This window comes from Mesoplodon bidens (assembly GCF_964165515.1).
Source record: "Mesoplodon bidens genome assembly, chromosome: 10".
In the NCBI taxonomy this organism is placed as follows: domain Eukaryota; kingdom Metazoa; phylum Chordata; class Mammalia; order Artiodactyla; family Ziphiidae; genus Mesoplodon; species Mesoplodon bidens.
Window position 1 is genome coordinate 44478114 of NC_138172.1, and position 17689 is coordinate 44495802.

General features: G+C 43.0%; 2 protein-coding genes across 2 annotated transcripts in view; one reads left to right on the top strand and one right to left on the bottom strand.

The window, feature by feature from the left end:
• The window catches only part of LOC308623932 (uncharacterized protein), a 438061-nt gene that overhangs the window by 226675 nt on the left and 193697 nt on the right, over positions 1–17689 (bottom strand). The gene's annotated exons all lie outside the window — the stretch shown is intronic.
• The window catches only part of MYRIP (myosin VIIA and Rab interacting protein), a 182543-nt gene that overhangs the window by 87433 nt on the left and 77421 nt on the right, over positions 1–17689 (top strand). The window contains exons 3-4 of the mRNA XM_081246728.1: positions 10408–10544; positions 16444–16524. Of these exons, the coding sequence (XP_081102854.1) occupies positions 10408–10544; positions 16444–16524 (218 nt within the window). The remainder of the gene's footprint in view (positions 1–10407; positions 10545–16443; positions 16525–17689) is intronic.

A 17689-nucleotide genomic window follows, 5' to 3' on the forward strand; every position in this document is an offset into this window, starting at 1 on the left:
TCCCTGACACATCCACCTCCAGACCATCTCAGAAATGTCTTCTTATTTAGACCTTCCTTGGGTGATGGTGCTTCATTGGTTTTTATCCCTAACTACCAATGCAGGACCTCAGCCTCCTTCAAAGCTCCTCTCCACACCCCACCCCCATGGATTCCTGGAAGTCTCTAAGGGCACAAGTTTCAACAACTAACCCATGACATCCATGGATTTTTTTTTTCCACTTTTTTTCCACTGTTCCTCATCCTCAGTGTATTCTGGGCGCTGCATTCATCACTATACTCCCCTGGGTACCACCACTGTACTCTCCGGGCGCCACCCTCTCCTGCTGGGATCATTGCCTCACTGGGCACTTTTCCCCCTTCCACGGGCACAGCTGTGTCCCCCCGGCACTCCTCTGCCACCACGGAACCCTAGTGTCAAAGTGCCGACACACGGGGCTGCCCTATCAGGGTCGAGTTAGGGTCAGGTAAGCAAGGCACTCACCTCCAGTGTAAAATTTAAGGGAGTGACCAAAATCGAATAATCAAGATAAATATTTTAATGTAGTATGTTTAAAAATCAAAATTAATGCAAAAATTCATAAAGAACAAAATATAAAAATTTTCATTGAAGTATAGTTGATATATAATATATGTTACAGGTGTACCATATAGTGATTCACAATTTTTAAAGGTTATATTTCATTTATAGTTATTATAAAGTATTTTCTATCAAAATTTACAAATTTTAACTAAAGACAGCATCTAGTAAAAGCCTCTGATTGGAGACTGAGACAAAAGGATATATTTATCCCCCTACATAATATTCTTATGTATTTTTAATGATAATTTTTCTAGCATATTAAAATATCTGAAAAAATAGTGAAAAATTGAAAAGCATGTATGTTAAACTCACAATGTGATTTTAAGTTTAAATATTTTATTTAAATCAAAAGCACAACTTCTTATAATTTTACTTTCCTGGCCTTAATGGAAGCACACTCATCAATAATATTTTCAAGGTACCACCTCACACTGGTCAGAATTGTCATTATTAAAAAGTCTACAAATAACACTGGGCTTCCCTGGTGGCTCAGTGGTTGAGAATCCGCCTACCAGTGCGGGGGACATGGGTTGGAGCCCTGGTCTGGGAAGATCCCACATGCTGCGGAGCAACTAGGCCCGGGCGCCACAGCTGCTGAGCCTGCACTCTAGAGCCGGCGAGCCACAACTACTGAGCCCGCAACTACTGAAGCCCGCACACCTAGAGCCCGTGCTCCACAACAGGAGGGGCTGCCACAGTGAGAGGCCTGTGCACCTCAGCGAGGAGTGGCCCCCACTCGCTGCAACTAGAAAGGGCCTGCACACAGCAACGAAGACCCAACTCAGCCAAAAATAAATAAATTAATTAATTTTTTCAAAAGTCTACAAACTGCAAATGCTGGCGAGTGTGTGGAGAAAAGGGAGCCCTCTTACACAGTTGGTGGGAATGTAAGTTGGTGCAGCCACTGAGGAAAACAGTATGGAAGTTCCTCAGAAAACTAAAAATAGAATTACCATGTGATCCAGCAATCCCACTCCTGGGCATATATCCAGACAAAACTATAATTCAAAAAGATACATGCACCCGTTGTGTTCATAGCAGCACTATTCACAATAGCCAAGACATGGAAACAAGCTAAATGTCCATCGACGGATGAATGGATAAAGAAGATGTGGTACATATATACAATGGAATATTACTCAGCCATATCAAAGAACAAAATAATGCCATTTGCAGCAACATGGATGCAACTAGGGCTTATCATACTAAATAAGTCAGAAAGACAAATACCATATGATACCACTTATATGTGGAATCTAAAATATGACACAAATGAACCTATGTACAAAACAGGACATAGAGAACAGGCTGGTGGTTGCCAAGGGGAAGGGGGTTGGGGGAAGGATGGAGTGGGAGGCTGGGGTTAGCAGATGTAAGCTATTATATATAGAATGGATAAACAACAAGGTCCTACTGTACAGCACAAAGAAGTATATTCAATATCCTATGATAAACCATAATGGAAAAGAATATTTTTAAAAAGAATATATATATATATATATATATGTATAACTGAATCATTTTGCTGTACAGCAGAAATTAACACAACATTGTAAATCAACTATACTCCAATAAAAATATTAAAACTGAAAAAAAATTTTTCAAATATTATTATCTACTCCCTTGTTCTCTCCTTCAGCCTGTTTCCTCATCCATCTCCCTTTAGCCACTGTGCAAATTGTAGAAGTTGTGCAAAGGGCCCAGGAGCAGCTGCGGGGGTGTCTCACACAGACACACTTCCTCACTTCTCTCCCAGGCTTTCCTTGCTGCTATTTGTCAACTCCAGCTTCCCACCCTTAGCAGGATACTTCACATTAATGGCAATTGTCACGTATCAACTGAACATGACACTTCCAGCCTCCTGGCCATGTTTGTCTACAAATTCCCAGTGATACACTCAGGGGTCCCAGTGTGAGGGCTGTTCTTTTCCATCTAGTCCCTCAGTCTCTTTTGACTTTTAGAGACTGATTGCTCTGACTCCGTGCTCAAGGGCCTTCATGCTGTCAGGGCTGAATGAATCCTACTTTCCAAACACCTGCCTGTCATTCTGTTGTTTTCCCCACAGCTCTGAATCAGTAATATCTTCCTGTGTTCTTGGCTACAGAACACAGGAAGATATTACATTCTACAGCATGTCAAATCAGTCGTCAAACTCAGTGATTCTCAAAGTGTGTCCTTGGACCAGCAGCATCACATCACCTGCACATCTGTCAGAAATGCCCATACTCGGGCCCCACCCAGACCAAACAAATCAGAAGCTCTGAGGCTGGCCCAGCAAGCTGGGTTTTAAGTTTAAAAACTACATACTAAAGATTAAGAACCACCTTAACCCTAAAGTCTAACCTTTTGGTTAAGATGAAATGTAAGAATTGAATGTGTTTCCTGACAAGTGTATTTTTACTCTTTATCTGTTGATTACACCCACATCCTGCCAAAAAAGAATGCCGAGGGCTTAGGATAAAATAATAACGTTGATGATAATAAGGAATAGCATATTCTGAAGATTTACACTGGGCAGGACACTGTGCTGAGTGCCTCACATGTGTTACAGCATTTAATCTTTTAGAAAAATCTGATGAAATATATATTATCTCCTTTTGCATCTGGGAGGGAAAAAAAACACATCTGATAGGTTAAATAAATTGCCTAGGATCAGATTTGGGGGAGAAAGAAAGTTTGTTTGTTTGATGGGGTTTTTTGTTTTTTTAATAAAGTTGCGTTTATTTTAGGGACACTGTATCCAAGGAGTTACCTAGAAATCATAATTCTAAGAGTTGAGTCTCACTCAGCAGAGTAGGACTGAGTGATTCTGTTGGCAAGGCTGTCCCCGGGCCTTTCCTCAATGCGAGCACTCACTTGGGAGAGCTGCCGTCAGCAGGGCGAGAGACTCAGCTAGAAAGTTCTGGGCTCCGCAGGCCTCTGCTGGCAGGAGAAACAGTGCACACTGTCAGTCAGGGAAGCCTGTCCTTGGACAACTGCTCTCTCAGAAGACATGTAACAAGCAGCTGAGGCCCACACTGATGTCAGTTATTGGTCCTAATGGATAAACCAAGTTCTTCCTACTGATCCTATATTGTGGTCTGTATAGGGGGAGGGGGGCTCTTTGATTTTTACTTCTTTAGAGAAAAAGATTTCCTTATAATAGGACTTAAATTTAATGAATATTTAGTTTCTTCTGAGATTAAATAACTACCATTCTCTTTGTGCTTACTGTGTTCAAGTTCTGTTGTAGATTCATAAGCATATTAGGTCAGTGATGCTTTGTAAGACTCTGCCAGATCAATATTAGTATCTCTATTTTGCAAATAAGGAAAACGGCACCCAGAGAGGTTAGTAAACGTGCCCTTGTTCACATAGGTGGTAAGTGCTAAAATTCAGTCTGGTACCCAGCCCATCATCTGTCCCATGCCAGCAGTTCCTAAAGCATGTTCTGGAGGCATGGAGACACCTCCTAGGCTGCAAACCAATTCCCAAACACAGTGCCTTCCTTCTCTTCTTGTAGGCAAATGGGGCACAATTCTGCAGACTTAGGTTTCTGCTTAAAACTAAGGCTACTTCTTAGTAATCTATTAAGTAAGTTATTAAGGGTTGCCAGAATCTGGTTTTTATAAGCCAGCGTTAGAACAGTCATTTGCTATGTGCTGCCAGATGCCACATCCTGGCCTTTCCTTTCTCTACTCTGTTCCTGGGGGTGCTGAGCCCCAAAGGCTGCATTGCCCAGGCTCCCTTCTGAGCTTGGCCAATGGGAGGCCCTGGAGGGAACTGGGAGGGCAGGAGAAAAAGAGAAAACAGGGTATCAGTCTCTCTGCCTCAAGCAGTGTCTCTGCAGCAGCTGCATCTCCTCTGTGGCCCCAGCTCCTGGCTCCAGGATGCTCCTACTGGTAATGCCACCTCCTCCCTTGTCCCTCTGGCCCTGGGGTGGTGGCAGCTCCCCCATTGCTAGCCTCTGGGATGCTAGCCTCAATCATCCTCTCTTTGGAGTCTTAGTGTTTTCATCATCTATATAACCAATTGCCTATATTAAAGTCCCTCTGTTTGAAAGACCTGGACCTTTTTCTCTTTTATTACCATCCAGTGTGTTGTTGGTGCTGAATCTTCTCATTCTGTATTCTGTGAAGCAGAGCTCACAGATCATGGGTGTGCTTATAGTTTTCAGGAGGGATGCTTCATTATCCGTACATCATCAAGGTCATCTTGAGTTGGTCATGGATTTTAATAGTTGTGCTTCTTAATTTTTACCAACAAAGTAAGGTTAGTTCATCATTATCAATTTAGTTTTTTGTAGATTGTTTGGGGAACCTTGCTGTATATAATTATTTGAACTTGGCTCAACAGTATTTTTGGCATTTTATTTTTTTGTAATGAAGGCACCTGATTTTGGGAGTACCATTTTAATTATTCTATTCCTCTTCCAAACTTTTTATTACCCAGTTCAGTTCTTTTTCCTTGAAAAGCAGGAAGGAGGGAGGCAAGTCAGCTGTTCTCTCTCTTGACCTACCTAAGTGGATTGTGGTCAAAATTAAAAACAAAACAAAAACTACATGTGGGCTCAGAAAACACCCAGCTAATTTTGCTAGGCCAGTGCTTATCAAGCTTTGATATACATAGTAACCACTTGGGAACCTTGCTAAAGTGTAGTTTGATTTAGCCGGTCTCAGGATGAGAATAGAGATCTGGGATTGCCATTTCCATCAAGGCTCCGGAAGGTGCCCCAGTGCTGCTCCGAGGACCATACAGGAAGTAGCGGGATCCACAGGCTCTCCTAGACTCTCCCCCATAGTGAGCTCAGTTTGCACAGCGCCTGCCGAGCCAGGGCTGAGGGCCAAGGCGGCCTTGCTTCATCACCAGCAGCCAGGATATGAGCAGTTCTTATGTAGGCAGTTCCTTCGTTCTCACAATCGTGTTGTTTTGTCTAATGAGCCAAAAATCAGTCTGGCATTCCTGGGCAAAGCTTTCATGGGGTTATAATTTCAGTGCTGCTCTTCTGATGAGTTATGTGATTCCAGTCTGTCTTCTAATGAGAATGTACCATATTTACAAGTTTATTCATGTCATAAAAATAATTGGCAAACTTCTCATACAAACAAGTGCCTTGAAGTGATTAGTATTCACAATGTGATAAGTAGGTTGTTTTAGGGAAATGATACAATGATTTTACATTGTCTGCTGATTCCTTGATCCATGGTGCTTTCTATTTGCTTAAACTTTGAAATAAAAGTGGTAATTTGCAATAAGAACACTAACTAGGGGTTCTGGAAGGAAAATAACCTGATCAGACGTCAAGGCACTGACCCAAGGATGAGGTCTACAGTCTGTTCCCTGACTTGCTCTTAGTTCTGTCAGTGACACCAGCAAATTACTTATTTCCATTTTCCTTGTAAAATAGAGATAGTGATGATTTATACCTCCATTACACCAATTATTGGCTTCAATACTACCTGTGGACCAAAGACTACCAAGTCCAGATTTCTATCCAAGTCCCAGACGAGTATATCCAGTGCTCACCAGGTATTGCCACCTGGGGATGTGGTGGGCACCCCAAATTTAAGTGTCCTAACTCAACTTCCACCTTCCCCCCAAACCCGATCCTCTTCCTATATTCCCTATCCTTGTCAGTTGTGTGGCCATCATTTTACCGATGAACCAACAGTAGTTCCAAGGGCTAAAAGTAATCAATTCTAACTATGTTGTGATTGGTGAATTTTGAAGGGTTGCTGTTGATTTTTTTAAAGCCCTAGTGTTGAAAGAAATGATCATGCTTAAGACTGTGAAACTAAACTGCACAGAACTAAGAAGCTTTGTGTGAGCATTTTTCGGGATAACTTGGGATCATTTACAAAAATAAGTGAGGGAAATCAAGAAGGGTCCCTCTGGACAGTTCCAAATTGGAAAGCTTTTCGCCACAAGTCTCATCACCAGGACTTCAGCTCCCCATCCTTTCTAAGGCACCCCTCCTATGTGTTTTCTGAGGCTGAGAAGCAGCAGTTTGGGCATCATTAAAGAAGATGCCTGATATATCTGGAAAAGATGAAAACTCTAATTCAAAAAGATACAGGTACCCCAGTGTTCATAGCAGCACAATAGCCAAGACATGGAAGCAACCTAAATGTCCATCAACAGAGGAATGGATAAAGAAAAAGATGTGGTCCATATATACAATGGAATATTTGCCATAAAAAAGAACAGAATAATGCCATTTGCAGCAATATGGATGGACTAGAAATGATTATACTAAGTGAAGTAAGTCAAAGACAAATATCATATATCACTTATAGGTGGAGTCTAAAATATGATACAAATGAACTTATTTACAAAAGAGAAACAGACTCACAGACGTAGAAAACAAACTTATGGTTACCAAAAGGGAAAGGAGTGGGAGGGATATATTAGGAATTTGGGATTAACAGAAACACACTACTATATATAAAACAGATAAAAAACAAGGACCTACTGTGTCGCACAGGGGACTATTTTCAATATCTTGTAATAAACCATAATGGAAAAGAATCTGAAAAAGAATATGTGTGTGTGTGTGTGTGTGTGTGTGTATATATATATATATATATATATATATATATATATATATATATACACATATATATATATATCTGAATCTCTTTGCTGTACACCTGAAACTAACACCATGTTGTAAATCAACTATACTTCAATTTTTTTTTAAGTCAAAAAAAAAATGCCTGAGCCATAAATCAGGGTGGGCTCTGTTTTTCACACATCTGTGGGAATGATCCAGAATCCAATGCCTGTGGGACACAGACTCTCCAGCCATTCTGGAGATGCCTTTGGCTTGACTTTTGGTTCCATCTCATGACGCATCTGGCACTCGTTGAGATTAGTCCAACAGCACTGTTGGGTACGAGCTTCATCTGTTTTGTCACTCCCCATATCCCTAGCACCATGCCTGCTACGTAGGGCACTCAATAAATAATGAGGAATGAAAGAATGAATGAATGAACAGATGAAGGAATTCATGCACAGACTCATATTCCACTCTGCCTTCTGTTCCAGCAAGATGCTGACACAGGGCTCCTTCCTTCTCATCTACCCGTGCCTGCAGTTGCGTCTGTTCAGGGGGAAGCTGGAGATGTGAGGGTGGGCCAGGGACCCTGCAGCACTTAGCCAGTCCATCCTGGGTGCTGGCGTCCTCACGGCCCTCTCCCCACACCTCTGCCCCAAGAACTGCATGTTTCCTGTGAGTTTCCTCTTAGCCATGAATTTTAAAATAAGTGAAATAAAAGCAGTAATATCAAATGAAGGTAATCATGACTGAGCCTTCCCTGGGGCTTCCAGAAAAGCTCTCCACATTAACTCTAAGTCAAAACATAATCCAAAATACATCACTTCTTACGGGAAAGCTTTCTAGTCTCCAAATCAGGCTGTAGTTTTGCAGGTCATTCTCCAAGGATTCAGTGCTGTCCTCCCACCTTCCAGCAGCCCAGGAAGTGCCCTGACTCCTCTCTCTGACTTGAGCAAGTCAAGGCATTCTATTTTTGAGGTCATCAAAGTGTTTCTAAATGTCATAGAGTTTTGATATAACCAGGGACGTAACGGAGAGCTCATCCTATGATGTACTTGAAGCATTAGGATTCTTGACTGCAAATAATAGAAACCCAACCCAAGAAGCCTTAAACAAAAGAGAGAATTTTATTGGCTCATGTAATGGAAGAGTCCAGGGGTTGACCTCAGGCTTGGGTAGATCCAGGTGTTCAAAGTACATCAACAGGATCCTTTTCCTTCCCGCTGTCAGATCTGCTTTTGTTCAGAAGACCATAAATAACCCCCCAAGTAATGGCAAAGGTGGCCCCAGCAGCCCGGGCTTTCATTCTGCCACCAAGCCAGCCCAGCAGAAAGGGAGCATCTCTTTCCAACAACAGGAAAGGTCCCACCTCAGACCTTGATTGGCAGGTCTGAGTCATGTGACTACCCCCAAGGCTGCCAGGAGGAGGGGCCAGCCTTTCCAGAAAAACGTAGACTCAGTTGGGAAGGAGGGGGAGTGTCCCAAAAGGCAAAGAAGAATGAGAGGCACAATAACCACTATTGTCCACCCCTACCATTGTGGACCTGTCCACCTGCAACGCGGAGCCCTGCAGCAGCACCTTCACGGAGGTCAGCTGCTCAGAGAGCAGGGTGGTGTGCAGGAGAGGCAGCCTGCAGAATATTTCTCTTCTAGAGTCACAGTCCTTTTGTGTTTTTAAAGCTCTCAAATAAATCATAAGCCTGGAGGTTATGATTTCCAAGGACAGTCTTCTTCTATGTGTCTGCTTCTTTTTCATTTTATTCACTAGTTTGTTGTATTTTTTAGATTCCACTTATAAGTAATATCATACAGTATTTGTCTTTCTCTCTCTGACTTATTTCACTTAGCATAATGAATACAGTTCATCCGTATTGCTGCAAATGGCAACATTTCATTCTTTTTTATGGCTGAGTACTCATCAATCAACTTTATTTATTTATTTTTGTATTTTCTTTTTTTCTTTTTTTTTTTTTGGCTGTGTCGGCTCTTCGTTGTGGCGTGCAGGCTTCTCTCTAGTTGTGGTGTGCGGGCTCCAGGACCCATGGGCTCTGTAGTTTGCAGCGCACAGGCTCTCTCGTTGAGGTGCATGAGCTCAGTAGTTGTGGCGCACGTGGATTTAGTTGCCCCGGGGCATGTGGGATCTTAGTAGTTCCCCGACCAGGAATGGAACCGACGTCCCCTGCACTGGAAAGCAGATTCTTTACCACTGGACCACTGGCGAAGTCTCCATCAATCAACTTTAAAGTGGACCTCTCAGTCTGTGAGTCCCAGCCCTTCTGCCTGCTTTGTAGGACAATGTTCTGTTACCTTTATGCTGTCACTTATTTAGAATTTTCCAGATATCTAAAAAATCTCTGATTCGCATCTCAACTCTATAGATTTCTTTCCCTTTGGATATCTTCTCACATTTCACTGGCATCTGGGGAGGAAGAGCAGCTAAATGTGTGCTTGTTCCTCCCTTGACTTAGAAGAATTTATATTCATTTTGCTTCTCTGAACTTTTAAAATGAGTATGCATCATTACATTCATAATAGAAAAATAACAACCATAGCTATTCTTAAAATGGGAGGGGTTTAGAAACATGTTCTGGTCAGGCAGAAAAGAACATTGTGTCAGTGATTTGTACCGAGCATTATAGCACTGACCAGGAAACCACCTTCCCACAGTGCTTCAGGCTGAATGAGAAAGAGGCTGCAGAGTTCTGCCATAGAGCCCAGGGTCTCACCTGTGCTTTTTATCCTCCCAAGCTGAATTAGAAATGGTGTTAATGCAGTAAGAGTGTCAAATATAAAGCCTGCTATTAAACAGATGTGTCAGCTAGTGGTTTCAAATGGCGAGCATTTATCAGCTTGCTCTTTGGATGGACTCAGGTGCATGGTTCTTCTGCTGGTCTTACCTAGAGTTACTCATGCGTCTTCAGTCAACCAGCAGTTGGTGGCCTCACTCACCTGTCTAGGGGTTGGCTGGCTATTGGCTGGGCAAGAGGGGGATTGGGCCAAGTGTCTCTTGTCATCCCAAAGGCTATCTTGGGCTTGTTCACATGGCGATGGGTTGCAGGGCTTCCACGAACAGCAAGAGAGGAAGCTGCCAGGCTCTGGACTCACACAGCATCACTTCCACCAGTCTCTGTGATCAGAGCAAGTCATAAGGCCAACCCAGATCCAAGGAGTAGAGACCACCTCTTGATGGAAGGAGCTGCGAAGTACTGTGGCAACTTTTGCAATCCACCATTTCATAATTCTGTCCTTTAATAATAATTTTCTGTTTTCTAATTCTGTGTTGTCCTCAGGGTGCTGAGGACCCAGTCTCTGGAATGGTTCTACAATAATGTGAAGAGCCGCTTCAAACGCTTTGGCAGTGCCAAGGTCTTGAAGAACCTGTACAGGAAACACCGGCTGGAGAGCGGAGGGTGCTTCGACATCCTAGGTACGTTGACTGCCTGTCATCTGGGAGTCTTTGAGGGGTTGGCGGGATAGAAGAAGGCCTGGCTTGGAGGCCCTGTACACTGTGGCACAGTCACCTGGGACAGAGAAAGTGGCTTAAATAATCTGGTTCTAGTAAGGAGCAGAAATAGAAGGACATATACCAAAGATTCTAAGTTTTAAGTCCTTTGATTCCAGCATCTCCACTGGGCTGGATATGTTAGCAGCTGGGAGGACCAAAGTGTTTCTGCATATTGTGGACATTTTAATTCCAAATCCCTAGAAATGAAAGATTCTTGACCATCTTTCCCTAATGATTAAAACATTGGAAATTCATCTTTGTTTGGTTTTGTAGACTAGGTCTGCACTCAGAGGATATGCCTCCCACTCCTTTTCCTTCCTACTCCAAAATTCTATACATACCAGGCCCAGAGTTTAATGTAATGGGAGAGTTAGAAAAGTCTCAGCTTTCTCCCAGGAAGTTTAAAGGATGAATTCTACTTATGCTGTTAAGACAACCAATGTAATTAGAATGAGTAATTATATTCTTTATTCCTATTGGACCAGCCAGTGGAAAGAAATGGTTGTCAGAATATGAACAGCATGTCCTCCCAGAAAAGGCTATTTTTTTCTGTGTAGAGGAAGATTTTTCCATCACTTTGCTGACACAGGTAAATGCTTTTTATCCATGAGAAAGAGGGAAGAAAGAAAATCTCATTTGGAGCTTTTTCACCGTCATTATTTTACATTGTTGTATTCTCAATAAAGTCTTTGGTTGTGTCTAATCTAAAAATATGCCAGCCACTGAGACAAGGGGAAAATAGGATGGAAGTATTAAACACGGAGACTCATTAGGGCCTTTTGTGTTAGTCGTTAGAATCTCTGTCTTTCGAACCACTCAGGAAGCCTGTAGCTAAGAGAGCAGTGCTGAAGGTCTCCACATATTATTTTTATCTTCTCTTTGCTGATTTTTCTAAAAATGTTTCTCTAGGAACAAAGACAAAAAAGAAATAAAGCTTAAAAGTAATCATGTTAACAGTAGGTTTTCAACCCAAGCAGATACCTCAAGAAAGTTCCAGAATAGAATTGTCTCATCATTTGCATCCCATACTTTCCCTTGTTCATCCTTGCGTCTGCTTCGGGTACCGCTTTACGTGTCACCACATTCACATCTCAGAGGTGTTCTCTACTGCTTCATGCAAAGTGAGGGGGAGAAGCAAACTCATTTGGAGAATCCTATCAACAGCACAACTCTGGTGTCTTTCTGTTTCTCCCTCAGGTCCCACAGGTGGAGCAAGGGAACATGAATTACAAGTGGGCTGGCAAAAGGCTTTGAAATGTTCAAGTGTCATTTTCAAAGGCAAATCATTTGCTGGGAAAAACGCTGACACTATTGAAGCAGATTTAGGTCCCAGGCCCTCTGTGATTCACCATGTCTCTCACCTGGGCCTCAATCACAGCACTTATCACATTGCATCCAGGTGATGGTTTACAAAGCTCCTCTCCTGCTGGACCAGGCAGAAGCAATAGCTTCTTCATCTCTGTGTTCCCAAAGTGTGGCCCAGTGGCTGGCACCTCTTCGGTCCTCAATATTACACAATTCAGTCTTAAAAGCACTTTGCGGGTACCAAGACACTTCATAGAAGTACTAGAATCAGTTGCTTTAACATGATTTGTATCTTATTTTAAACTAAGATTTCCTTTTGAGCAACATGAAGACAAGCAGGCAGGAGACAATTTATGAGATGGTACTCAAACCTGTAAAGTCGTGATCATAAAACTGTGAGAGCGATTCTACATACCACCTAGAAAATTGAGTTACACCTCAAGTGTGGAGAAATCTCCCGTGCGTCAGTAATGTCCTGATTATGTTAGATGACCGTGGAGACATGAGCATTAGCTTCTACCTACAACCCAGCACCTTGGTATGGTTGTCATCTGCCATCCTCAAGCCCAACTACACGTTAGAATCACCTCACAAGCTTTGAAAAAGTGCCAGAGTCATCTTCCACCACTAGTCAATTACTTCCAAATTTCTGGAGGTGGCCCTGGAATAGATATTTTTTAAAGCTCTCTGTGTTATTTTAAGACACAGCCAAGACTGAGAACCTCAGCTAGAACTTCACTATAATTCGTATGGCAGAGTTCTGAATAAGATGGTTCCATCTTCAACTCCATCTGAGGGTACTTAGTTTCAGAATTTTGATTGTCAGAACATAATCTACAAGGTGCAAGACCTGGGCTCTGCTCCAGGACTCTCAGTATAAGACTCCTTTTATCTATGAAACGTCTCCATTGCATGGACCAGTGTAGTTTGCCATAAGAAAACACAGTCCATTGAAAATTCATGGAGTTCACAGAACCTTATGGGTTACCCATCACATGTACCCACTGCACGGCCATCAGTCCCAAGCTCACTGACTCCTCCTGCAGCCCATATCAGGTGAACAGATTAGGCAGAACTGGAGACCCATTCATTTTGTCAGATAAATCTAAGACTTATTCATTCCTTCAGTAAACATTTATTGAATGCCTGGTTTAAGACCTGGGAGTTAAAAGATGGGCAAGACCCTGCCATCTCAGAGCCAACGTTTCAGTGAAGTCAGAGAAATAAGTAAATAGATTTATAAAAAAAATATAATGTCCAATGCTCATGTGGTTTATCTGATAGATTCAGTGTGACATTTTTAACAGTTATTCTAAAAAGAAGCACTACATGAAAAGATGAAAGTAGCCCTTATTAATATACTTAATCCCTAGACAATTTGGTAAATAATACATACATTTATTTAGTATTGGATAAATAAAATGGGGAAAATAAATCTTGCTTTTATTTATTAACGTGCTATATCTATTTTTGACACGATTCTTGGAAAGGTCTATGACATCTTTCATGTGGGATTTGACTAACAACATGGTCTTTTAAAAACACTGAGTCCTGTCTTACCCCTAGGTTCTTCATGATATTTTTTTTCTTAAATTCCATATATATGTGTTAGCATACGGTATTTGTCTTTCTCCTTCTGACTTACTTCACTCTGTATAAAGACACAGACCTACTAGAGAATGGACTTGAGGATATGTGGAGGGGGAAGGGTAAGCTGTGACAAATCGAGAGAGTGGCATGGACATATATACACTACCAAACGTAAAATAGATAGCTAGTGGGAAGCAGCTGCATAGCACAGGGAGATCAGCTCAGTGCTTTGTGACCGCCTAGAGGGGTGGGGTAGGGAGGGTGGGAGGCAGGAAGACACAAGAGGGAAGAGATATGGGAACATATGTATATGTATAACTGATTCACTTTGTTATAAAGCAGAAACTAACACACCATTGTAAAGCAATTATACTCCAATAAAGATGAAAAAAAAAGAATAGGTTTGCAAAAAAAAAAAAAAAAAATACTGAGTTGCCTGAAATTGGAGGTTCCTCCAGCTCATGGAAGCTCTGACTTGATGTCTGGCTGCTGTGTCAGTGCTTTCCAAAACAGTTCAGTTGCTTTCTGCCCTTGGAAAAATCCCATCATCCTAAATGACACAGAAGCTCCCACCTATGAATTTAAAGGGACACAGGGAGAGTTGTTGTACTAGAAGATTTATAATCATGGAAAACCAGAGCCTGTCCTGGTCAGTGCAGTTCTCCCAAAGATGTTTTCAGATCTTCTCCTCCCCCATCACGCTCCCCACCACCATCCCCGTTGTCTCAGGAGACAGCCTCACAGCCTCCTTCACAGGGCAGACTGTGTACACCTCCGCACCTGATCCCTGTCACCTTCCATGAAGGTCTCAAGTTCACGCAGCCCTTCTGTCTTGCCTTTCAGCCTCCCTCTTAACTGGTTCCTTCCTATTGATTTGTAAACATGCCCAGTCTCTCCCATTTCCTAAGCCCTTCGTGGACTGCAGATTTTCCTCCACTTCTGCCCTGCCATGCTCTTTCCCATCACAGGGACACTCCAGAGGGTGGGCCACACTCTCAGCTTCCTCTCTAGACACCCACCCTCTCCCTCTTCCAAGCTGTCCTCCACACAGCAGCCAGCGTGCACCTTTACGTGTGTTTAGAAACACACACCTAACCAGATCACCCCTGTGGAGACTTTACTGTCTTCAAGTGGCTTCATGGTGGGACAAAGATCAGAACGGTGATGTGGCCACCGTGACCTGTGCGGTCTGCCGCCAGCCCATCTCACCCCAGGTTCCCTCTCCTCTCACAGCCCAGCCACCCGGCCTCTGTTTTAGCTCTTCAGATGCACCCTGCTGTACCCATTGCCTGTGCCTGTGCAAGCTGTTTGCTCTGCCCTGGACTCCCTCCCACCCCACACCCTTTTGGCTGGTTACTTACCGTCTAGGTCAGTCTTCCCTGCTGAACACTTGCCCTATTCTATGAACCACCCAGTCACAGCACTCAACATATCTACAGTTTTATATTTATTTATATAAATTTTTGGTTAATGAATTCTCACCCACTAGACTATCAAGGTTGTCAGGGCAGCGAGGATTTCTGGCCTTGCTCACCAGTACACCCTAACGCTCAGCCCAGGGCCAGGCATCTACTAGGTGCCCATGAAATATTTGCTGGATGAATGGATGGCTGCCAGATGCAGCCAAGCCAGAGTGAAATATTTGCACTTAGATGTATAGCCTCGGAACTGAGGTGATGACTTATCCTAAAGCCTTATTTTATAAGTGAGGAAGTGGAGACCCAAGAAGGTAAAGTCACTTCATTATGGTCACAGAGCTGGAATAAGTGACTATGGGTCTTTTGAAAGGCTGGTCAAAAAACACAAGCACAGAGAATGGTATATGGTCAGACTGAGTCCCCGTGGCAGGCCGCACACTAATGACCTATTTCATAAAGGTAGCAGCCTGCTGACCCTGCTGTAGATGCCTACGGCAGTTACCCTAAGAGTTCCCACACTGGAGCCCCATGCAGCCCATCCAAGGAAGCACGGGCTGTATTATGTGTATCGAAGGTCTACTGCTTAGTTTGACCTGACATCAATAGCATTTCCCCCTTTTGAGCTAAGAGCTGTAGACCCACATTTATTTTCTTGGTTCTATCAGTGTTTTCCACCAGCATCCAATTCAAGAATTTTTTTGAGCCCCCTGCTCTCTCAGTGCTATCTTGTGTACTGGTGATACAATACAGTAATTTAAAAAGGAAAGAGACATCATCCACACCTCCACACCTTCAAAGATCTCTTTTGATGAATTAATACGTGAACACAAATGGTAAATCCCCAACTTAAAAAAGGTTTAGCCAACTGCTCTTCCCAGCCTGGCCAAGATAGAGTGTGTGTTCAACTGAGAGAAGACCAGAGAAGAGGCAGTGGGCCTTAAAAGATCAAATGCCATGGCTTACCTTGTCTTGCTCTGGGCTTGTTTCCACTAACTGCTAATGACAGTTTACTCACTGGCTAAAGGCCACTGTTTAGACTGATGCCATGGACAGCAGCTAAAGACCAGACATGCAGTGTCTCATCACCCATGATGAGCAGAGTTCTATCATTATCACAGTTTTTCTAGTAAGGAAGCCAAGTGTCTGAGAGGTTAAGTAACTTGATCAAGGTCACACATCTAGTCATTTGCAGGTCCAGGAAATGAGCTCATATCTCTGAGTTCAATCTATTATTCCACACTTGATTCCATATTGCCTCCAAGGAAGGCTCTGGAAGAAAGTTGGAGGTGGAAGCGTTGCTACACAAGGAATTAGCATGAGAAAGAAAAATGTGACTGGTCAAAATCTGTAGCATTACTGTAGAACCCAGTGATTCCCTAAACCTATTTGCAAGGCTAACAATCGAAGTGGGTAATGGTGGTCTGCCAATTCAGTGACACGGTGCACTGGGCTCACTGAAGACCTTGGATAATCTTATATCTCCTCTGTCTCTTCCCCCCACCCCTCAGGAGGAAGCTTTTTTGAGGCAAACCTGGAGAATGAAGGAAGTATTTCAGGCAGTGACTCAACATTTTATAGGCAGTCAGAAGGTAAGTTTGCTTAAGGGTTTACACCTAATGGGAGGTTAGAGCATTACAAACACCTTCAGTCCGTCAGGGTCCCCCATGGCATTGGAACCACTGATGCAACTCTGTTATTGTATGTGAGAGTCTCCCTGGGTCTTCTTTTATTGCCATTTGTGTGAATCCATCATCAAAATAGGTGAATATATCTAAGGTGTAGCCTAGAGAAGTGCATTCCCTACCAACCAGTAGATACTTACAATCAACTAGTGTGTGTTTTTCTGGAGTTGGAATATGACAATCAACATACTCACTTGTGCAATTAATATTAAAATATTCTTATAAAGAATGTACCATTTACTGATCAACTTTTACTTTTTTATACCAGTACAGTCATCGCCTTAGAGCAAAGGTTAAAAGCAAAACAAACTTCTTTCAATTCCAAATAAAACCTCCTCCAACGCTCCGGCTCCTTCTCCAAAGTACTGGGTGTTGGGAACAGGTGCCTCCTCGTCCCCCTGGTCCTGTGGCCCCCCACAGTGCTTCTGTGCTCTCTCTGTTCTCTCCTTGGGCACCTTCTCATGAAGGTCTCATCCTCTATCATCCTTGCTGCCTGAGACTTCTCCCTGGGAGAAGTCACATGGCTTTGGTGCACCTCTGTCTGAATGCCTAGCCCTTACTTCAGCCCAGAGTTCTAGACTCAGTGTTCTGATGCTTGGTCACCAAGACCTGCAGCCCCTCCAGGGATCTTAACTTCAGCATATCCCAGTCAAGCTCCTCAGCCACAAGTCCACCAGCAAGACTTACCTTTTCCTTAATCCCCCTCCCCGCTTCCACCCAGTCACCCAAGTTCCTATGGGTTCTATGTGCAATCCCATCCTTTTCTTTCTGTTCCAAGGTCTATGGCCTGAGCACCTCCCTGCCCTCAACAATCCTGTATTAATATTAATTTCAGTCACCATCTATATCAGCCAGGGTTCTCCAGAGTAACAGAACCAATAGGGTATGTACACATAACACACACACACAAAAAGAGGTTCATTTCAAGGACTCGGCTCACACAACTGCAGGGCCTGGCAAGCACATAGAATAGGTCAGCTGACTAGAAACTCTAGTAGGAGTTGATGCTTAAGTCTTGAGGCCGAATTTCTTCTCTGGGAAACCTCTGTTTTTGCTCTTAAGGCCTTTCAAC